Consider the following 23,783-nt stretch of genomic DNA (forward strand, 5'->3'; position numbering starts at 1 on the left):
GTTGTCAAGGTATTCCCTAGCCATGTGTAATTCCACCCATCAACAATTTTGGTTTTTCACCCATTCATTCTTTGGTTAAGCCAAGACCATTTTTAGATTATAATTGAAAGAGGGATATAGAGCAGTCCCCGCCATGTGCTTGCTTCTGCCCCTCTTTCTTCCTTTACATAGGTTAACATTCCACAGCTGAGCTGGAAGAAGAGAGTGTTTGGTATCCATAATTTTTCCATGTCAGTGTCATACATTGTATTTCAAGACACTGTTGATGGCACTTTGAAGTTCACTGTGAAAACTTGGCATAGATGTAGATGAGGGAGTTCTTGAAAGTTTCATTCTGCCTGGGGAGTTTTAGGGCTTGATTGCCTCCAACCTGGGCGGCTGACATCTCCATTGCTCTAAGTAGGTCTGGAAGTAAATGTCTTCCAGCTATATTTAAACAGTTCTAAGTGCAAATTTTGGTTTAGCTTTCTCAAATAAATGAGGTGTGTTCACTAATATATTGCAGGTACATCACAATTTTATATTTGCGTCAAGTACTTACATGGAGAATGGCATGGCAATGGGTTGATCTCAGTCAGAGCCTCTCTGCCCTTATCATGTAACATTCTAAAATTCCATGAGAATAATATAAAAGTATGCATATTTGTGATCCTGTGACCTCACAGATGCCAGATGTGCTGATTTTGGAAAACACTTCAAAGAACTTGAATTCTACTTAAATACTTGCCATGCATAGGAGAAGCAAGAGTGCATGTATCTCTATATATACAGATGTAGATATATATACAGTGTGTGTATATAAACATTTATTTATATATTTGGAAGTAGAACAGATGTTTCTACTTCTTCTTCATCTACTTCATCTACTAAAATTTTGCATGCTCTTTCCATTATGCTGGTGCTGTAGCTTAGGTCAGAGAATGAATGTGTGCTAGGGCCACCGTAAATGATCACCCTGTGGCTCTAGCTGTTTTCAGGATTATCTGATTTATATGTCAGACAGAATAATCATGTCATTCGTATCATTCCCTTTCTTGTTTTTAATTTTAAAAATGTTATTTCTTCTTTCTCCACACATGGAATCATTTTCAGGTTTTAGTTCCAGATGTTTACAGATGAGCTTTCCATGGTCTGAGCTCAAAATCAGTATCAGCTGGAATTTTAAAGATAGGGTTATTTTCATATGTTATTGGGTCATGAGTTCTTCCAGTATTTTTCTCCAGCAGAGAGCTCTTTTTGCAGTTTTTTTTTTTTGCTCTTTTCTGCAGTTTTCTTTTTTCCTTAAGCATCACATTCTAATCTTATTTGTCAGAAATAGCCTTCTTTTAGTCTGTCTAAAGAGAGATATTAATTCTTCTTCTTTCAAGAGCTTTCAGTGCTTTCACAAATTTTTAAACTAATTGATTGTACCATTAAGCTGTTAATTAACATAGTGTGTATTGATATTCTTGTAATTAATAATCACCATTTCCTTCTGTAAAGCATAGTAACATAATCTCTGAAAGTTGGTAGTTGTGCCTTGACTTCTGATATAAATTTTTTGTGAAGTTTTCACTTTACAACCTGGCTCACAGTTCTTTCAGTTGTGCTGATGCATCTGGTTTTAGAATTGAATAACTGAATCAAATTAATGGAGGGGGTGGGGGGAAGAAATAATTTTAAAAGGGAGCATCTCAGTGATGCAATTTATGTAGCAGCTATACAAATAGATTTATCAGCACAATTGGGATGTTGCAGCTATACAAATAGAATTATCAGCACAATTGTGAAGGAGGCAGATTTTGTACCAGGAGGATCAGAATTAGCAGCTGGGGCAGAAAGCTTGTTGAGAGAAAATTGATCAATTACTGTTAGAGGAGCTGAGCTGATTCCTTTGTTTTCTGTTGTTAAAAGTGCTTACCTGCTCCACATTTGCCCTCTTCCCCTAATTTAGGTAAATTCTATTATTTTTAATCTTTGTCACAAAGTATTGAAAATGTTCATCTCTTAGATGAAGGCGTTTTGTTTCCAGATTCTTGTGACAGCAAAGTGACTTCTGACTTCAGATTCAGCAATGACAAAGGTTCTCTTGATTCTCTTCCAAGTCTTCTTTTATGAAAGCTTGGAAGAAAAATCAGTAGAAAAATCTACTAGCTTAGATCAAGCTAGTATTTATATGCTAAGAGTGAGAGTATTTCATCTGGGTTAGTTGTTTGTGGTGTGTGGGAGAAGTAGCAGGTAGCACTATTTGCCTGTAGTTTGCAGATCCATGAAAAGTAGAGCATTTCCTTCAATTGCAGCCTTGGGTGCCTCCCTGTACAGCTCTTTCTGAGCTTGTTCTTTGGGAAGAGAGAAAAAATATTAATGCATATTTTCTCTGTTTGAAGTTTTTACAAAGTACCATGTTTTACTTGCTATGGAGCATGAGTTCTGAGGGTCTGGCTTTTATGCTGTTATTTTACTAGCAAAGAACTACAAAGCAGGAGACAAACCCCTCTCTGAAAAAAAAAAAAGCCATGTGCATTTCCCCACTTAAAAATGTTTGGCTCAAGTTTAGTTTGGGCTGCACTCTTCTTCTTGACTTGTTACCCTCCACTGAAGATTACTTCCTTCCAAAAGGTTCTCTTTTGTTTGCCAACCAGTGTTTGAAAAGTGGGTCTGATCTTAAGCTGTTTTCCTAGACTATGCTATTAAGCATTTAAGAATTATCTTTATTAAAGGTATCATGATAATCATTGTGTTTCTAAGAATAGTTTAGTTTTGTACAGAATGTTGGGGTTTTTTGCTGTTTTTCTAATATGAAGATGCTTGAGCTGACCTCAGACTGATTCTTATGAATGGTTTCTTAGGATGGGTTTTCACTGGGTGAGCGATGGGTGTGCTTTGTTTGGCTTTTTCTTTCGTTTTTAGTAAAGGGAAATTGCTTGCATAGGTTGTGTCATTTCTGTCCACAAAACAGATGTGAAAGGAAAGGCTTGCACACCTCTGTGAAAGATAATCACACTTGGAAGTATATCAACATTTTAGCTTTTTTTCCTCAAAAAAAGATGTATGGGAGAGAGAAAACTTACTTGTCTTCAGTCAAAAAGCTAGTGTATTTTCTAAATGGAAATTGGCCTAAGAAGTTTGAAAATGAGCTGCATCTGGCAGTTGGAAGACTTCAAGAAGTTACTGTTTTGCTGGGTGTTCAGATGAATGAACTTAGCTGGAATGTGGAAAGAAATTTTAAATATCACTGACTTGCTTTGGAAACTGCATAAGAGCATGGTCATCTGTTTATTGCTGAAAAACAGTTGCAGAGATAACAAAAAGGTAGTTCACCTCAAATATGGTGCATGACTGTCTTGCAAACTCTCCATTCTTTGTGGGAGAAGGTCTGATGGGTTCAGGTAAACCACTGCCAGGATTTCTTTAATCCTAAGTGATTGAATCGTCAATGCATCCAAACTAATTAAAGTATTCTTTGTCAAGGACTTCTATAAGAAACAGATATCCAACAAACAAACAAAATTTGGTGAAATTATTTAAACACAACTTATATTTAAAGTATTAGGAAAAATTACGAACTAAATTATTGGTGCTTTGTATGAAGATTGAGATTGTTAGACATTTCATAGTTTATTTTAAATATATTGAAATGAAAAGAAAATCTATTTTAGCATTAGTACTTTGCTTTACCATTATTTATTAAATATTGCTGTGAGGGGAACTTAATTTCTGTATTATGGTATTTCATCCTATAAAAGTTTTTTTTGGTATCCAGATAGTGCTGAGCTAGTTACATTTTTATTAGCATAGGTCAGAAGAGAGGAAATGGCCAGTAAGTTTTACAACTGAAACTCATGTTAAATCCAATATCCTTTGTTACATTTGGATCTAACTCAGTAAGGGCTGTTGGTGTGCTAATGTAAAGAGTTTTGCATTTAATAATTTCCTAAAATGCGTTGTTTCTAGGTCTACAGACAAGACTGTGAAACCTTTGGCATGGTAGTGAAGATGCTAATTGATAAAGATCCATCATTAGAGACGTCCATTCAGTTTGCCCTGAGGCAGAATTTGCATGAAATAGGTGAGCGATGCATTGAAGAACTCAAACATTTCATTGCTCAGTATGATGCTGCCAACCAAGATGTATCAGAGTCCTTCAAAGAGGGCTCATACTAAGGACAAAAATATGCTTTTAGATCCTCTGCATTGTAACTGCCATAGCACATAAATCTGCCTTTGGCGGGGAAAGAGGAACTTTTGTTCGAGGTTTGAACCCAAGGCCCATGCTCCTTTCTAAGAGCTCAGGTGGCTGTTCCCTTGTCCATTGTGATCTCCACAGTTGTATTCATCCTACCTGTTCTTGTTGACATATATTCCTTTGAAAGGATGGTCTTTCCAAAAATGCTGTAAAGCAACAAACTATTTTTGAAATCTTACACAATTACCTTGGAAAAATGATCAGTCTCATGTCTGTACACTTAAGTTTTGATGCATATAAGTGTAACTTAAAATGTTGTATTTTTTATTAAAATTACATTAAGCTGCTCTCATTCCTCAAGTTATGCACAAATATGTCTTGTTATTTGTAGGAAGGGAAAACTTGCAGAATTGGTCACAATTATGATTTAAATTATTTATTTGGGTTTAATTTTTAAAAAATCAGATTAATTCTCCAAAATTACACTAGGGGTTATCTCTAGTTTCTGACTGACAGAGTAATTAACTACTTGATGTAAGAAGTGCTGTATTTTTGTTCTAATTGCAGGTTCTACAAATGCCTTTTAAATTTTGATGTTTTCCATCTCATGACTCATTACTAGTAATCAGTATTATGTAGGATGGATTCCAGTTTTTGTTACTGTTTGCTCTGTTTTTAACTACACTGTACTGAATGTAGCTGTAGGTAGCCACTGAGCAGGGAAAGGTCGCTTTTCCTACTCTGTTGATCTCCCCACTTACAACTTCTCAAGCCTTTTCATCCATGAATTTTTACAATAAGGAGGCTGTGTGTAATCTTTATTTCCAGCTTCAAGAAGGAGCAGGAATTGGGGTGTCGAGGATGGATAAGGAAAGTGAGCAGGACCATCTCCCCAGTAAACCCAGGTGTCTTGGTTTGAAAAGACAGGTGTCTGCTAAGGAAGGCAGGAGTCTCTCTTGAAATGGAAAATGTAAATCCCCTCCCTCTGAATTATTATAATTTTGAAATTAAAAGGCTCTCAGGCAAAGATATGGGAATAGGAATAACAGTTCTTTACTAGGAAAATTAAAATAAAAATGCAGTAATACAAAACAACACTGACAGAGTCAGAACACAACCTGACACCTGTTAGTCAGTGTGTTGACAGAAGTTTGATTAAATGGGGGCTGCAGTCCTCCTAGAATGACAAATGTGTTCTGTTGAAGCAGTGATCCTATAGAAAGGGTGTAGGTTTCCTCTGAAGTGATGGTGTAAATGGGCCCAGTCTTCCTCTGAGAATCTAGTGAAAAAGGGCTCATTTTCCAAATATTCCAATTTCAGATTTTAACTAGGTAGGAATGCTTGGTTTCTCCCCCTGGGCGGAGTGTCTCACAGTGGGATGATGTAATTTTATCAGTAATCCAGTGAGACTCAATGGCCCACTAACAGAAGATGTCTCCCTGGTCAAAGGATGGGTCCTGGAAGAGAGAAAGAAAACTGCCCCACCTGGTTTTAACAGCTGGCCCATTAACAGAGGATATCCCCCCAAGAGGGGATGGGGAATGGAAGAGATAAAGAACCCTACTCCACCTGGTTTCAACACACTGTAATAGAAAATACATCTGGTTACATCTTAACATTGCAACCTAAGACACCAGGTTGCTTTCCATTAGGTGGAACACAAAGCTTATCCTTAAGTCTTCAAATTCCCTATAATTTCAAATCTAGGTGATTCTGGTTAGTGTCTCGCACCACTTTTGACCTGATAGAACAATTTGCAGTTTGGGAACAATGGTGGAGGAAAGCCAAGAGGTTCCCAGTGAAAAATATTTAGGATGCGGTGGAATCCTGATGAATGCATTTATTAAGGTACTGGGTTTTTATGAACATTTTAGAAAAGTGATAACTTCAGTCATAATCACAAAGAGGTAAGTATAAGCATGATTGTTTACTCACTATTTCCATATTTCATAAGAATGGTGTTCAGAAACACAAAGTAGCAATGATTTGACATGTACAAGGTACTGTATGTATCACAGCATCTTACACATGCAGATCTTTATATGGTGTATTAAATATGTATTGCATCAGATTCCTGAGATCCCTGGCTAGTTCTCATGCCAATAAGTGGAGGTTTTGCAGTTGGCTTTTCTTGTTTTCTAAAAGTTCATGTTGCTCCAAGAAGATGATCTGCAACTACCCTTGTTAGCATTTGGGATTGTGTGGGCTGCACAGTGAGTGGGAATCAGCTCATGGATGCTACAGGATGCTAATCTGGGGAAAGAGACAGGAGAATGGAGGCAAGCTGTTGTGACATAGTAGTGAGACCTGATCCACTCCTTCTGGCAACAACCTGATTTAATAAGATCAGTCAAAGTCTTCTCTGATGCAGAAGCATAACTACAGCACTTCACTACTTACCTACAAGATTGAGAGCCTTCAGGATGCTACATCTGAGTTTCTACTTTGGGTTAGAAATGCTCATGGAAAAAATAATAAAAATTGTGTGTAATATATTTTTTATTAAAAAGTGCCATTGTTACTGTACAGTTTGTTAGTAGTTTCCTTTGTAAGAAGCCTGATTTAATTTTACTATTATAAATGTATCCAAATTTTCAAGTGCTTTTCTGTAAAGTAAGGTCTAAGTTTACACTCAGAGAATCATAGAATATCTCAAGCTGGAAGGGAGCTGTAGTGTTGGTTGAGTCCAACTCCCTGCTTCTCACTGAACCACTAGGAGCATTGTCCATATCTCCTTGAACTCTGGGAGGCTTGAGGCTGTACCACTTCCCTGGGAGTCTGTTCCAGTGACTAACCTTCCTCTCATGTTCAGTCTTAACTTCCCCTGATGCAGATTCATTCAATTTCCTTGAGTCCTGTCACTGGGCACCAGAGAGAATTCATTGCCTGACCTTCTGCTGCCCACCTTGCGGAACCTGTAGAATGCAGTGAGCTCACCCCTTAGTTTCATCCAGGCTTCTTTCACCACCTTGACCACCCTACTCTGGGCACACAAATAGATTTATATCCTTATATTGTGGCACCCAAAACTTCCCCCAGCACTTGAGGTGAGGCTGCTCCAGAGCAGAGCAGGACAATCCCCTCCCTTGCCTGGCTGGTGATGCTGGGCCCGATGCTTCCCAGGACGGGGCTGGCCCTCCTGGCTGCCAGGGCACTGCTGATTTGAGTGTAATTTGCCATCAGTTGGGGTCCCCAAATCTCTTTCTGCAGGGCTGCTATCCAACTCCTCATTCCCCAAGTTTTAAGGATAATCAGGACTGTCCTTTCCCAGGTGGCAAATGTGGCACTTGCCCTTGTTCAACTTCATGCAGCTGATCATTGCCTCCCAGCTCCTTAGTCTGTTCAGATCTCTGCAAGACTTTTCTACTCCTGAGGGAGTCCACAGCTCCTCTGAATTTAGTATCATCAGCAAACTCACTCAATGGACATTTGACTTGTCTATCTCCATTAAAGAGCACTGGCCCTAAAATTAGGCCCTGTGGAGTACCACTGGTGACCAGCTGCCAGCCTGAGGTAACCCCATTCACTATGCCTAATCATTTGCTTCATCTGATTTTTTTTTTTTTAATTGATTAAACTTTACTTGTGAACTAGGGAGTCTTTTCAGTTTTTTTAAGTGCTATTTCCGTGAAAGGTTTAATTCACATTTCTAAGTGATAAGTAACTGATTTTCCATCTAATACTTGGCATTCTGTTGAATGTTTGCATTTAACCTTTTGTGATGTATGCTTGCAGTTGATTTAAGTAAAATATACTATGGCAGTCCCTTAACTTAAGAAAGAAACATGGCTTTTAGTCTTGGTTGCTTTACAAGTAAGTATTTTGGATTAGTTTCACATCATGTAAAAAAAAATTGTTCCTGGTCAAGTGATCAGCCTCAATGGGGCTCTGGAAAGCTGTAGGAAGAACACTGGGGAAAGGAAACATGCTGTGATGAAGGAATTTTATATGTCACCTTCAGAGCTCCTGAAAACAGAAATTACTCCTAGCACTTCTTAATATTGCAGATACCTTTTAAAAATTAAAAAGAAGGTGGAAATTAAAAGGAGTATGAAAACTCAGTGCTGTCTGCCAAGACTGAGGTGGTTACCTCTGTAAACTCACTTGGGTGACTTGGCAGCTTTGAGTGGCAATGTGAGCAGTAAAGGTGAAAATCAGCAATAGAACCATTATTGATACAAAAGGAGGTAATGTCAGGTATCAGAGAAGGACGAAATCCTTGTCACCCTCTTATCTGCAAGATTTTCAGTTTTGATAAAGTTTTGCCTATTTTTCACTGTCATGAAGATTGTACTGGGTGTGGCTGGGATGGAGTTAAATGTTCTTCATAGTGGCTGGTGCAGTGGTGCTGTGCTTCAGGTTTTTCCTGGAAACATGGTGATAACACGGGATGTTTCAGCTGTTGCTGAGCAGACCTTACCCAGTCAAGGCCTTTTCTGCCCCTCAGCCCACCCCATCAGTGAGGAAGGTGGGAGTGCACAAGATGCTGGGAGGGAACACAGCCAGGACAGTTGACCCCAGCTGACCACAGGTGACAGGGCATCAGGCTTGGCATATAAAACTAGGGATGGGAGTGAGGAGTTTGCCAGGGCTGCTGCTGTTTAAGGACAAGCTGGTGCTGAGCTTGTGGGCTTTTTGCTATCACTTCAGGGTTTTCTGTTTGGCGTTTTTTGCTTGTTTGTTTTTATCTATTAAATGGCTTTCAGCTCAACCCATGAGTTTTCTTATTTTTCTCTCCCCCCATCCCATTGGGGGATAGTGAATAAGGAGCTGTGTCATGCTTAGGTGCCTACCAGGTTATACTTCACTAGGAATATGGGTACTACTTCCAGTAACACTAACCACAGTTTAGAGCTTTTGTATCTGAGTCTTGTGCTGGTCAGAGACACTATATCCCATATCATTCTCTTCAAGGTGGAGGAATCAGAAATATTTCTCATAAGAAGTTGTCAAAAATAGTAAGATATTGTTTATGTCCAGAAAAAAATAAAGTCATATAGTCATGTTCAAACTCTTTTTTAAAAAAGAAAGTATTAAGAAGCAGTTAACAATCTACGAGAACTGTAATATTCCATAAGGTACTGCAGTTTGGGAGAGTACATCTGCTGCATCTCAGGAGATGGTGTGGAACCAGAAGAACTACTCGTGGAGACATTTCTCATGAGACAGTTACTTGGTCCAACATGTGACACAGCGGTAGTGGCAGAGCATTTTGTTTCTGAGGATCCTGGTTTCCCATTTTTGGAAACACAGTTGAGAGTGGAAGGTCCTAATCATTCTTGGAGCATCCTGAGGGAGGTTATGAACAAGCATCGCACTGCCAGTGTGGTGGCTGTAGCATATTGAGCCCAGTGGGCACATGGCTGCTAGGAAAGTTGCCTGAGCCCCACAGCAGCCAGATGGAAGCACCCCACAGGCACCCAGGCATGGCTTTGATCAGCTTTCACCCCCACAAGACCTGTACTAGGAAAGTGACTTATGTCGTGAGTACCACCTCTGGGAGGAAAGGATCTGCTGCTCATCTTACCCTGAAAAATACAACAAGCAAGTAACTGCTAGTCTGATTACTCTTAGCAATAGCCTAGTATTCTTTGGTGCAAACCAGTGCTCATGTTCATTCTCCCACTTACTTCTAGCTGCTTTTGTTTCCATACTTCTCTATCCTCAAAAAGGGCAAGCTTAGTAAATGCTAAAGCCATTGGCTTTCTGACCACCTGAAGAAAGGGAACTAATGCAATAATAAATGCTTCTTACCCAAAAAGCCTATGAAATGGAACTATCTTCATTAGTGGCTATCACTGTTAAGAAATTCCTGCCCTTAAAACAGTGAAGAAGTTTATTATAACCTTAAATAGCTTCCTGCTCCATATCTGGAGTTCAAAGCAACTACTGGGATTACCTCCTACTTTATAGTTTTTGCCAGCTTGCCTTCTAGAACCACTCAGTATCTCTCTTCCTTTAGGTAAGCAAACTTCAGAAATTATTTTTGGGGAAGGAGGGGGAACAATAATAAAAAAATCCACGTCCACAGGAGTTTCATACTGGTTGTAATGATATATTCCAAGCTTGTGTGGTTTTTACATTTATATAGTTTACATTTTGCTTGACCCATAAATAATACTTGCAAGATTAAGAGGGCTGTAGAGAGTATTTACATAGCCTCACCATGCATATAGAGCTTTTAATACCTAGTAGACAAAATTAAGCTGTTTTGCACTGAACATTTTTCAACTTAAACCCCCTGACTAAAATACAAGCAATATTTCATCCATAACACTGCTGTTAAACCCCTAACAAATCTAGTTTGATATTGTAACAAACTTCTTCAAATTCAGGGATATAAAAATATTCAGATTTTAAAATTTTAACTGTACAATATGTACATTAGTATTTGCACTGTTAAATTATGAATACATTTAAGCCTATGAAATACTACATTATAAATATCAACGTTTTTTTGACTTAGAATTGTAGCTAATACATTTTAAAACCTGGATAATGCATGTGAAAAGACACAATTTTGGAGCCTAATCCTTTAAGCCCATATGAAAATATTTGTTACATAAGTAGATCCATTGACTTAAATGGGGTTACATGCCTGAGCAAAGGACTCCAGCAGTGGTACCTCTCTCACTGCTGAGGGGTGGGAGCCATGGCAGAAAAAACTATCACCACTCATTGGCAGCTAAGTCCAATTCCAGAAGCTGAATTAATGTCTTCCTTTAAACAGACATGGAAAAAACCCCAAACCAAAACCAACCACCTTACACTTTCTCAAAAAATTGTAGAGGAAAAAATATGAAAGTTAAATGTACAAAACATTCACTGCTGCTTTAGGATACATCAAGGCTTCAAGCATTTCAGCTCTCACATTATGATTTTTGCCTTCTTAAGGAGCATTTTCCCAAATAAAAATAATCCAGTTTTTGTATGGAAACTTGAATAAGGAAGAGTGAGCTTTATCAATGTAGAAAGGGCACAGTATAGAGCCTTCTCTTTCTTGGCAGGAAGAGGAAGAAGTCAAAGATCACCCCGTGTGTCTATAGTTACAGCACAGGACTGACATTTTTATTTATTCATCTTTGTTGAATCCTCTCTCTTAGATAATTCAACACAGGTGAATAGTGAGCATAAAATGAAATGTCTACAAAAACTCTGTAGTAAGAACTGCAGTAATAGTATTTTGACAGCTAAAACACAGTATGGAAACCTAGCAGTATCTGAACAGATCATTTGGTGTGGTGACATTTCTGAATGTTACTTTTACAATTTAAACTCTGGCATGGTTATCATTTACAGTGGCAAAGCATTATGAACTTCAGCAACTTGCCTAAGTACAATTATTAATATAAAAAAAAGATGTGGTTCAAACTGTAGCTACAGAATTGACTGGTCCTTGCAATTAAGAAATACTTGTACTCAATTAAGATATAATACAATTTTTTCCTTTGTGTCCCCTCTTCTTCTTTGATTTGGTTGTCCTTTGTCCAAACTGAGAACTGGATAATGCAGTAGTTGGACCAGAAAGGTCATCTGTATAGTATGGGTATCTCAATGACCGTGGCTGTGGAATTGGCTGTCCTAGAAAATATCCTTCCTCTTCTGAATCAGATGATGAGGATGAAGTTGAACACCAGGAGTCATCTTCCTCACCATACAGTCCAAAGAACTTATCAACCACCTGATTCCGCAGTGCATAGTCAGACCTGGTATGGGCATATTGTCCATACAGCTCTGCATTTTGAATATAAGCCCGAAGCTCACGTGAGCTTCTATTCTGAAGAAATTTTTCATGATCCTGAGGGGAGTAATAACGAAATCTCTCTCTTGGAGAGCATCTTCTTTCTGTGGCCAAATTAAGTGCATTATCTGAACGAGACTTCCTGCTTCTTCTGCGATGGTGAGAAGGCCGACTTCCACGCTCTTCAAAATGGTAAACACGCCTACGAGTCCTTTCACTCATGGGAGGCTGACGTATTTCAAGATTCTCATAACTTCCATTATCAATAACATCATCTGAAAACTTCACTTGTTGTGGTCTAGACTGGGATTTAGATCGTCTCAGTACAGGCACATGCACTGGCTTTTCCTCTGGCAACACTTTTTCCTGACACAACTCTGAGCTCAGACTCTTCAAGGACTCAGTGCTCCGATGGAGCATTGAAGAATTCAGAGTTCCCATGTTGCTCATCTTCTCACAGTCCTCCACCTCCAGTTCTTGGAAAGTTTGCAAAGAATAGAGAGATGGCCGTGGCTTGCCTTCTCCATCCATTGAAGGCCCTGAGGTGGGAATTGAGAAAGGAGGAAAAAGAAAATGAGAGGAGTACCAAAGAGACAAGTATTGTAACAAAATATGAAACACTTATTGTCACCAAGTGTTTTTTTGAATTACTACCAAAAAATGCTCCCTTCATAGTAGAATAAGCTTTTTTTTGGCTTAAAGCATTTAAGTATTAACTCTGATGACCAAAGAATTGGCTGTCATGAGGACATCAAGAACAGAAGTTCAATGGGTTGAAAATTTTGAAACATATATACAGGTATGCCTTTTAAGAAAAAAGGATTACTTAAAATTGTTCTGCAGTCTATGCTTGCCATTCTTAAGGCTAAAATATTTCACAATTCTAGTGTTGCCAAATTCATGTTCCCAGGTGTCTCAACAGGGAAGCCAAGCTTACTGCCTTGCAAAAAAGGATCCTTACTCTAAAAAAATTATCAAAAGTGTCACGTGCCTGTGGTGGTCCTAGGTGCAGTACCACCAGTGCCTCCTCCACCTGCACCCCCTGAACCAAGCTCCCCTCCTTAGTTCCCTCATTGCTGCTTGGCAAATGCAGCCAGCCTGTGGTTGGGCCTCAGCTAGACAAGTAGCTGCCATAATTCAGGTTACAGGAGGAAAGGAGATGATGATCAGAGAACTTTTCAAATGGGTCTTAACTGCCAGGTTCGGGATTTTTGTACAGAAATAGGAAAGGAAGGTTAGTGCACACTTTATCCCTTTGGGTAATTTCAATCATGTTTGACAAGGAGGTTCACAAAAGTGCATTATCAGATTCTCTTTAGTCAGTGGGGAAAAATAAATCTCACAAACCTAATTGCCTAAGGCTAGGAAGTTTACCATCCTTTCAGATTTTCTATATAGTTTTACAAGCAAATCAGGAAGGTATCTAAAATATTTTGTAGATTGTCTTTAATATCATCCTAATATATAATGCAACTTCTTATACATAAGGTATGGAGAAATAATAATTTGCTTAAAGCAGTGGTTTGTATATAATAAACGTGTAGTTGAAGTCTGTTTTTATTCTGTTTAACATCATTGCTTAAAGCAAAAAAAAGAGAATTCAAAAGGAATGGAGAAGAATCTAACAGGATTTAAGTAGCAGAAGCATATCCTGTAAAAGATTATGGGCTTGATAAAAGCTGCTGCCTATCTTATATGCATCTCTTGATAATAAAGCTTTTTAGAAAACACTAAAATGAAAAATTTTCCTTCAAAATACTCCAACACACATGCTTTTGTTGACTTCTCCATCAAAACCACTAATTGATATTCCCCATTACCTGTTATGTTAGACAAAGCCAAGGAATCCATTGAGTCTCGAACACTTTGTTCTTGCTGTTTCAGGTCAGACAAACATTCGAGAGAACCTCCATACCATGGTGCTTGGTCATGTTTGTATCCTGAGGCCCCGTGTTCCATGTCTAGCTCCTGGATTTTCCTGCTGCTGGCAGGGCCTGGGTGGCTGCCATATGCAGAGTCTCCCAAACCATCTTGTGACTGGGCCCAGTACATGTCTGATTGATACTTCTTACTTGCTAGGCTTGGATTATTTTTTTTCAAGTCCAACTTGCTCTTGACCATGCTATCAGAAATCCAGTGTTCACCTGATCTAATGTCTACTTCAGTGGGTTGCTGGAAGAGGCTTTTATCACCAAACTTCAGAAGAAGTTGGGTCATGTAGTCTTCATGTTCAGCCCACTCTTCAGGGTCTTCAGGCATTTCTTGCTCTACCCTTCCTTTCCAGAAGTCTTCATTAACAAAGCCTGCCTCTTCCCTTGAAAGGCTCAAATCATCCAGTTTACGAGAAAGAGTATCATCAGCACTGTCTGAAAGGCCAGGAAATTTGTAATTGAGGGCCGGCGACAGGAGGAGAGACTGGCGGCACTGGTCGGCTGACCGGCTGCTTTTTCCCATGCGGACACTCCTCCTGGAATCTCTGGATCGAGCAGACTGAAACGCAGAATCAGAAGAGTCGGAGGCATGAACATCCTCTCCTAGGCTGCAGCTTTTTGAACAGTAAATCTGCCCTTGCTTTGGAAGGAAAGGGCAGCCAAGCAAAGAGGTCTTGCACTGAGCACAAGAAAAGCAAGTTTCTGTGGCATGCCAGTGCTGTCCATCATAGGTCATCTGAGCATGGTCAACACCTGGAAAGAGGGAAAAAGTAATGCTGTGGGTCTCTCTAAAAAACTATTTGCAGAATTCATTCTTCTGGAATGGGAAATAATTTCATAGATTGGCTTTCCCTTAATTTGTAAGTTTAATGCTTCTAAAGGACACACTTACCAATGTGCTCCCCACAAGTCTCACAGTATTCTGCATAGAGAGATTCAAAACAGTTACAGCAGAACGGCCGCCCATCCTTCATGATGTATCTCTGTCCACCCAGGATTGTTTCACACTCGAGGCAACAGAAGTGTTTCATGTGCCAGTGGCGACCTTCAGCTTCTGTACACTCATCAGCAAAAATTATCTTTTCAGAGATAAAAGAATACTTTTAGTTAAGTGGCCTAAACATCAAACTGGGAATTACAGCATATAAAATATCCTAACTCTACAGTTCACACACAAAATTTATTTTTATTTTGCTCCCTTTTGAATACAAAGATAGAAACAACAATCTCCCACAAGAGAAATAAAAAGAAAGAAAACCAGTACATTCTAAATAAAAAAAAAAAAGGAACTTCAGAACTCAACCATTAAAGAAGTTCCATAAGGATAATATTTTGGAAAATTTGAGAATGTTCAATTCTAAACACAAACAGGTGTTTGCTTTCTAAATACCACCTTATTGCTTGTAATATTTCCAGTTTGACAAGAAATTAAATATCCCTCAGCTTTCAAACACATCTATACAGCAGAGTCCTGACTTCTTAAGTGACTGCATGTGGAATTAGGAATTTCCAAAGTGGTGCAGTTTGAAACAGGTGGTGCAGTTTGGTGCAACTGAAAAACAGGAGTGTTTACTTGGCTGTAAAATGTGAATTATTTACCTCATCGCAGGCTGAACATCGAGGTTTGAGAAGTTCAGCGTGGTGTCTGCCACAGTGAATTTTTCCATCTTGGTAGAAGTAGATAAGGTCAACAAGAAGCTCGTTGCACGTGAAGCACACAAAGCAGGAGGGATGCCAGCACACACCAGGCCCAGCTCTTGAGGCAAAAACTGCAATTTCACCGCCGTTTACTTTTGTACCGCACTAGGAACAAACCCAGAAAGTGAACACACTTCCCATTCAAAACTACTAGCTTCTTGCATTTAAACTAAGTCAAAACACCAAACCAAATATGAGATTTTATTCCAAAATTCTGACAAGAGGAAAAAAATATTATCAGTTTTGGTCTAGATGAACTGCATCTTAATAAACCTTATGCGAATAGAGTTTATTTTATACAAAACATTTTAAAGTTTTTGCCTGCTTTTTATTTGTCATTACTTTAGTATGAGTCAGCATTAGGGTTTTTTTTTTTTGAGTAGGAAATACATCAAAGACTCAGTTCATTTGCAGTAGTATCAAAGCTTACATTTTGCTTAAGCAAGCACTACCTTCTTTCGTCTTCCATGCAGTTTCAAAAATAATCTTTTGTTGTTGTTGTTTTCAGACACAGACAGAGGTAACTTTAAATTTTAATACTGAGATACTGTAGTTTTACATTATTGAGCCCTGTAGCTAGCTTATAGCACCAGTATGTTACCTGCTCACAAACAGCGTGCATCACTGCTCTGGAGAGTAGTTTAATAGTGCCTCGTCCCAGCGCCTCCTTTTTGCGCTGGGAACTGAACATCTGCAGCTCCTTCTTTTCCTCTTCACTTAACGACTGGCAGTATCTCACCTTCCAGTGAAAACACAGGAGAACTTATATTAGAGACTGAGCTTCTAATCTAAAGGATGAGTAAGTTAAGTGCATATATGCAAGGAATTCATCAGGAGTGCTGCCAATCATCATTAAACTTTACCTGCTTGCCTTCTCTACCATCTTAATATTTAGGTAATATGGCCTATCACAAAAATAATATGGAGAGAGATTATTTTTTTCATTACAGGAAAAAACCCACCATGCTAAACTGAGGAGTTGTTTGTGCAAGAAAAAGATTTTTAGAAGCTAGCCCAAAGTCTGGTGCTAACCTAAAATAACGGAATGAACCTAAAATCAGCCATAACATTGTCCTTTAGATTTATGGTTAAGTGCCCACGACTGCAGTATACACAAGACCTTAAGTACCGACGCCCCCGCCCCTTTCCTTACAAAGAGCTTGTTTGTTATTTCCACTTCTACTCCAAATTACACTGCATAACTGAGATGCAAACCTTTTACTATCACAAAGCATCCTTTTTGTGTGCCACAATGCAATTCCAGGAATTTGTAGGTTCCTGGTAATTGGTGGGTGGCTGCAAACACTATAAAACCAACTTGTGTTAAGTTTATTGCAGTGACACCAGCCTCCCTAACAAGCAAAGGCAGTGTCCTTCCAGACAGCTCTTATCTGCACACAAGCCAAGCGGGCAGCTGAACAATGAACTCAATGTACACACCGTGCTGCTTTATAGCTCAGATGCCACTGCAGGCCATGGTTTAGGCTTGTAATAAATATGCAGGCAGGTAATTCTCCACGGAAAAGCTGCCAGGGAGACCCAAGCCCTGACAGTTTACTCTAAATTCTGTATTTACCTCGTTATCGTGGGGTGGCAGCTGATAGAGAAGTTGTTTAATCCGGTGTTTCTCTCCAGGGCTGTTAACATAAGGGACCTTCTCCTCTGGCAAGCAGGCAAAATACAGCTGGACCTGACCAGGAGAAATGCAGAGTTCAGACCCAGGGACACACGGTCCCCAAGCACTGCCAGTGTCCTTTGGCTACTCTTTTATCTCAGGTCTCATTTACTAAGGAAGAAGAGGTCATGCTACATTAGAATGTGACAGAGTTTGTGCTGAAAATACAAGACTCAGATGAACCATCTCAGCAAACCTGAATTCTCTGATAAAACTAGCACCCAGCTGCTGAATTGCTTTTCTGGAATGCAATTTGCAGTGACAGTTAGGGGGCTGTCATAAATTATGCACATTTAATGTTCTCATTATTCCCACCCCCTTCAGGGCTGGTCAACAACTCCATGGAAATTCTAAGTTTCCCTCTGCAATTTACCACACAAGGCACGAAACTTTCCAGAAAACAGCCACTATATAAACAAATTTAATTTGCTCTCTGCATTTTACACATTGTTGAGACAAAAGCTGTTTTGTAGTCTCCTGCTGATCAGGTTCACCCAAAGCATCAGCTTTCATTGCTTCCATGTGGGCTTTGGTAAGAAGGTGGAAACATCCTTCCCTTGGGAGGAGGCTGGATCCAGCCACATTTCAATCAGATGCAAATTAACCAGGAGATTTTCACGGGATGAATGTTTTTCTATCAGCCTTCACTCTTTTTTTTTTTTTCAGAAGAATATTATGACAGGAAAGCTGTAATGAACACTATGACAAAGCCCAATGGCAAAAAATATTTTTGTGGAACAGCTACAGATTTATTGTTTTTCCTATGCAGTTTCCAGCTTGTCACGAGGCCTGGGGCTGTAAGAGCTGACTATTGGCAAAAATATTACTTGCCATACAGATTTAAATAATGTTCAGGTCAACAGCTTATTACTGTGCAAGACAGATGAAAAAAAGGCATTAATCAATCTCTTAAGTCAGGAAGCAATCAAAATTATGAGAAACAGATTGTACGAAACATGACTTGATCTTCATTTAACCAAAATTTAAACAACTGAAGTCTACTGTAAGCCCAGTTGCTACAAACTATATTTCAGGATGCTCCAGAAAAAGATAACATGTAGCAAGAAGTGAAACTTTAAAAATAGCTTATGCCCTTTTCTCAAGCTTATTGCACTATTCTCAAAATAAGAAATCCTTCTGGGGGAAAAAAACCTCCCATCTTTAGTGAGTTTGGGCTAGCTGGAATTATGAGGATATTTTAGGGCATTTAATTGTTCTGGCAGAATGTTAGCTCACTGTTTGCCTTAAGGTCTGATTCATCAGGATTCTTATAGATGCTTAAGTAAGTGATTAAAAGAGTTGCCCTAAAAATAGCCTGTTATTTGCAATTCTTGCTGACTTGTTACTTTACTCATTATTATGAAAATCTCTGCATTGCAAAAAAGAGACATCTTTTGCACTTTTTTAAACTGTGGACTGTATAAGCTTGCCAGGACTGCTCTGCCTCCTTTAGCAGATGTTGCAAAGCCATCCTGGCCATTTAATGCTGAAGTCTTGAGTTCAGAATATTACTGAGTACACAGCTTCAGCACAGTTGCAATATCATCAATACCATGAATGAATACCGTAAGCAGTTCATTCTGGTCTCCCACAGCAACTCAGTCATCAATACTTTCACTTATATTCCCATTGCCATGTGATGTTACACAAAAAAAGGGGACTGAAGGGAGGGGAAAGGAGAGCCCAACCAAGCCACAAGTGTCAGCTCCAGACACCATGCAAGAGGAATCCTGGTATGAACAAATGGCAGCCATACAACTATTTAAACAAGCGTAAAATACATTATTACCTGTCACAGTGACGGAACACTTTCATTTATATGCGCTGTCATACCATCCATATTCTAGATGTCAAATGCCTAATTATTTAAAGAGTCATACAAGTGCAGTGAAATACTTGGCCAAGGAGCACAATGTCATGAAGTATGCCATGAGCTTTAATTAAACCTAATAACTTCTTTCACAAAGAAAGCAAACTTCTATGCTGTTTTTACTTGGCAATACATACCTCTGCAGCACATACTTTTTGAAAAACCTTGACTGGGAACTTTTTTGGAACATAAAACGCCTCAGGGCTGAGAAGTTTAAGCTCCCTAAACACAGCCCCATTGGACAGGAAACAAAAAAGAAGGGGAAAGTTCTATGTGTATTAAAGTTTTATACATTATAAGAATTTAATTAGACTTACAGAGGCAGAATATCACTCCCTCAGACAGTCCTTAAGAGGCTTATTTTTAAAATGCAGAAAACATGGTTGGTACCTGCTCTGGTCTGAGACCTGGGGGTACCCAGGCATATTCCTCCAAGGCACAGCCAGAGTCATCGTCAGAGGTTGAGCTTCGCTGACACCCAAAAATGAGGTTATTGGATTTGGGCTCCATCTCCAATGGCATAAGTGTGCAGTGTTAATATTTCAGCTGCAGCTCATCAAGCAGTGATCTGGAAAAAAAGATGAATAGAACTTTAATAGATTTGAACATGAACAACTAATTATCAGTGTAAATGATCTTGCAACAGTTTAGTATTCCTTGTGTTGCCCAGAACAATAAATTAGTGAAACTTCATTACAACTTGCTACAAGCAATTCAAAAGTGCTCAAAAAAGTTATAAGAAAAAAACCACTGAAGAAAAATAAATCCCAGAAACCTAGGCACAGATTACCACTTTTGGCAACCACAATGTATTTCAGTATTAACACTTGTTACCTTTTACAGTTCTGTTTGTTTCATATCACAGGATGTATATATTTAGGTAAATCTAGGAAAGACTCATTGAACAGATACTAACAACAGGAATGACATAAACTCCTCCTGAACTCATTACAACTACTAACCTAGTAAAAGACATGACAACCACTTGTCAAAAACTAAAGAAATTATTGGGGAAAGATGGCTGTGAAAGTAGCATCCTGTTGTTCACAAGGCAGGCACAGACCATCTGCTGGATTCCTCTGAGAACTTTGGTTGAGCTGTATGGGAGCAGAAGGGCGTTGGTCCTGTTAAATTTCTGAAATCCAATTATGCCAGATTAGTCTCTGTAAAATACATCATTATTGTTCTGTCAATTTAAAACCCTACAGGGAGATGATTTTATTGATTCATGAAGTCGGCAAGCTTAATATCAGTGGGATTGTTTTGAGTTACAACTGGCAAAGAAGGCGCTCACCCAGATCCATAGCAGTCTGCAGTAAAAAGCTTAACAATATATATGCCTTGTATTAATTCTAGCAGAAGTTCTTAGGAAATTCAGATGAGGCGTTTCAATGAAATACAGCTAGCCAAAAGCACAGAGGATCTGTCCTAACACACCAGATATCCTGACCACTTGGGGCAGGGACAAGATTGCTCTTATAGTACCATGTTATGTGTGAGCTGTGCCTTCCCTGTTTCAGGACATTCTTTCACCTGTTTATCTAAACACAGATCCAATTTTGTCAGTGCAACATCCAAGCTGTAGAAAATTTTAATCTCCTTGACATAAACCTTGCTGGTGGGTCTAATGAGAAGAGCCATCTAAAAATTTCTTGTGGGTCCTATGTTACATTTTCAGTCTCATCACCACTGCTTTAGAGGAAATAAATTGCTCCTAGATCACAGGTGGAAGTCTGTTTAAGACTGCTTATCCAAATGTTCTGCTGGTTACTCAACAGGAGTTTCTCCTTCAGGTGTGAGCCACTAATAATTCAGCACATAAACCCAAACCTGCTCCATAAAAAGTGGCCTTATGCATCCAAAAGCTACAAACTCAGATAAATTATAATATCCAATACATAGTCTTATCTAGCCCTATTTCCAATATGTCTATACATTCCAAAGCCCATAGAAAGAGATGGGATTACTTAACTCTTCCACTTGGCTAATGCTACAAAAAATTGTTTACTTCAAAAACCTCTAGTTCAAAAACATGCACACTATTTTTGGTGCACTGCTAAGATGCCAACACACTTCATAGCTGCACTGTAATAGAAGATTAATTTAATATTTGATGGGGCAAGCAAACCTGCCAACTTTCCCTCTGAGAACAGGCTGTTTCTGGAAAGCTGGTGAGCTGTCAGGTACATGTCTGAAATCTTACTCAAGCTGAACAACTAAAGGTTAGCACAACAGCTTCTGAGCTTAACATCACCATATTACAGCCTTACTCAAGGAAGGTAAGTATGATCAAACTCAATCCTTAAAGCTCAATCCTATATATGTAAAATTGAAAGACAGGCTTCCTGGTACATACTGTATCCCTTTAACTAGTTGCTCTCAGAAACAAATGATAAGACAAGGAATACAGATCTGTTCCCCCTTCCCACTTACTGGTGGAAGTAAAGTCATGCATCATGTATGTTTTTGTCATTGCTTGCATAAAACGGGTGTGAGGAAGGAGGGACAGAGGAATAATGTGATGCAGTTAGGAAATCACTAGGAAAAAAAGGCAAGTGTTAACTGTTATCATCTATATCCAAGTACCTCTTAATTATAAAGTCACTAGGAATATCACTGAGGAGCTGAATTCCTTTCAAGATGACCTTAGCAGCAGAAGAACTGTTTTACCATTTCCTTTTAGAAAGGGGCAGATGCCTGGTTTGCAATAATGAGCCATTTACTGATACCTAAGATGGTATTTCCAATTCTTAGGGCTTTGCAAGAACTTGTATTGGTCAAATGGTCCCTTTTCAAGAATTGACTCCTGCCTGATATCCCAGGAATCAAAGGAGTCCGTAGGTTAAATATCTTTGAAAATATTTCATTAGGCAGCACAACCTCAACCACATCCCACAGGAAGCAGATTTGAAACAAAATTTAGGCAAAGAGACAGGTTCAGCTCTGGCAGTGCCTGGGAACTTGAGCAGAGTGTACTCCTGCCTTGTTCTCACAATACCCAACACTCATAAGCACACCAAGTAACTGTGTAATTGCTTCATACTGATTGTTCAAAACCCTCTCTCCACAAGATCAAAGATTAACTTCTTCAACTTCTCTTGAAGGACAAGGAAACAACCCAAAATCTGAATGCATGATGACTTACTAACTTTTCTGAGTATTTTGAAACTAAGGCTACATACTACAATGAACGAAGCAGCACTGGACAACATCAGGATCTTAAGCATAGCAAAGGTACATAGGTGTAGGAGTGTTGCCTATTTCCTAAGGAAGACAAGACACTGGTGAGAGAGACAAGGCTGCTTTTCTGCAGAGATTAGTCCTGCCTGGGCCTCCTCTGACACATCCATTTCAGAAAGCAAACACAGCAGCTCCAACAAGAGGATACCACAGAGCCGTAGGTCCAGTTTCCAGTCACACAGGGAAGTTTGAAAGTTTGGCTGATAGAAAATAAAAGAAAAATACATCTTACCTCTAAATGTAAAATGCAACTTTACAATCAGGGTTCTCCTTCCCAGATAAGGTGATAAAAAATGTTCAAAGCAAGGACCACAAACTTCAACGAACTGAGATTAGAACAGCTCAAAGGACATAATTCACTTTAAAAGAAAAATGCTCCCATAAGGACAAATGTGAAGCTAGCTATAAAATTATTGACAATACACCATATATAAATAAAAGCCACATCACAAATACTGTGGGGTTGCTGAGAACAAGGTTTCTAATCCAGCCTATCTTAACAGCAGGCTATCTGAAGAACTATTTTAGCAACTGCTTGTTTAGGAGTTCTTCCTCTCCTGTTCAAGTGTAATTTGGTTTGCATTTTAAAACTACAGGGTTCTTCCTCCCTGCCCTCCAGCCTCACTCATCCTTCAAAGTGATCTGTTTAAAATGATTACATCCTAAGGAGGATTCAAATGAATATAAACAACAGCTGAAAAAATAAGTTCTTTCCAATGGATGACTAGAAAGGTGGTCTTTCTACTCCTGCCATGACACCTACAAAACACAGCAAGGATGTGTTGTTTTCCTTTGCTCTCCTAAAGACCATGGAACATTTTGAGGTTTCAGCTCTGTTCAAATACTGCCTCTCAAAAAAGGCTCTATAGCCTACAAGGAGGTTTTTCACTGGCAGGTTGACAACTATGAATAACATAATTGAGTTACACAGCTAAATTTGATTTGAAAAGAAAAGCAATTACTGTGTTTTTTCCACTGATGAATTAAAACAGTCATATGACAAATTCCTCAGAGGCATAGACAAACCACACTTAATTACAAAGCTACGGATACACAAAATACTGGGATATCAAACTTAGAACGAAGATGTTGATGAAGCCCATATGAAGGTCATCCCCATGCTAGGATTTCCAGCTCACTGATTATGTTCCCCCTGACCAGATAGAAGAGGTCACGATTTGTAAGCAAAGTTAGACAAACATCTCCTTGCCCACCCCCTGCTGTTTTACTCTGTCCTGCAGGGCAAATTGTTTTAACAACTTTTTTGTTAGAAGGCTTGTTAACAAGGCTATAGGGGATACAAGATGCATATCACACATGCACCCTTTCACAATGAAGGCCCAACGACTCAAGATTAGCATGGTCAGCCCATTCACCTGCTTATTTAATCTCTGGTGCAAGATAACTACATTAGAAGAGGAAGGGCACAATATAACAACAATAAACCACCATAAAGTAACTAT

General features: G+C 39.0%; 2 protein-coding genes across 15 annotated transcripts in view; one reads left to right on the top strand and one right to left on the bottom strand.

Moving 5' to 3' along the window:
- Positions 1 to 6,691, top strand: part of PPHLN1 (periphilin 1) — a 62,038-nt gene extending 55,347 nt beyond the window's left edge. For 4 of the 8 annotated variants that reach the window (XM_077783480.2, XM_085569452.1, XM_085569450.1 and 1 more), the window contains 2 exons: positions 3,934 to 4,048; positions 4,733 to 6,691. In XM_077783480.2, the coding sequence (XP_077639606.1) occupies positions 3,934 to 4,048; positions 4,733 to 4,752 (135 nt within the window). In that variant the 3' untranslated portion in view covers positions 4,753 to 6,691. Of the gene's footprint in view, positions 1 to 3,933 lie in introns of all 8 variants that reach the window. The other 4 variants (XM_077783479.2, XM_085569448.1, XM_085569447.1 and 1 more) reach the window with 1 other exon arrangement.
- A 3,504-nt stretch (positions 6,692 to 10,195) lies between these two features.
- Positions 10,196 to 23,783, bottom strand: part of PRICKLE1 (prickle planar cell polarity protein 1) — a 65,103-nt gene continuing 51,515 nt past the window's right edge. For all 7 annotated transcript variants that reach the window (XM_021545305.3, XM_085569442.1, XM_085569445.1 and 4 more), the window contains 7 exons: positions 19,471 to 19,648; positions 17,112 to 17,225; positions 16,137 to 16,274; positions 15,437 to 15,640; positions 14,730 to 14,916; positions 13,727 to 14,590; positions 10,196 to 12,445 (listed from right to left, as the gene is read on the bottom strand). In XM_021545305.3, the coding sequence (XP_021400980.3) occupies positions 11,589 to 12,445; positions 13,727 to 14,590; positions 14,730 to 14,916; positions 15,437 to 15,640; positions 16,137 to 16,274; positions 17,112 to 17,225; positions 19,471 to 19,602 (2,496 nt within the window). In that variant the 5' untranslated portion in view covers positions 19,603 to 19,648 and the 3' untranslated portion in view covers positions 10,196 to 11,588. The remainder of the gene's footprint in view (positions 12,446 to 13,726; positions 14,591 to 14,729; positions 14,917 to 15,436; positions 15,641 to 16,136; positions 16,275 to 17,111; positions 17,226 to 19,470; positions 19,649 to 23,783) is intronic.

This window comes from Lonchura striata, chromosome 1A, assembly GCF_050655825.1.
Source record: "Lonchura striata isolate lonStrDom1 chromosome 1A, ASM5065582v1, whole genome shotgun sequence".
NCBI classification, from domain to species: domain Eukaryota; kingdom Metazoa; phylum Chordata; class Aves; order Passeriformes; family Estrildidae; genus Lonchura; species Lonchura striata.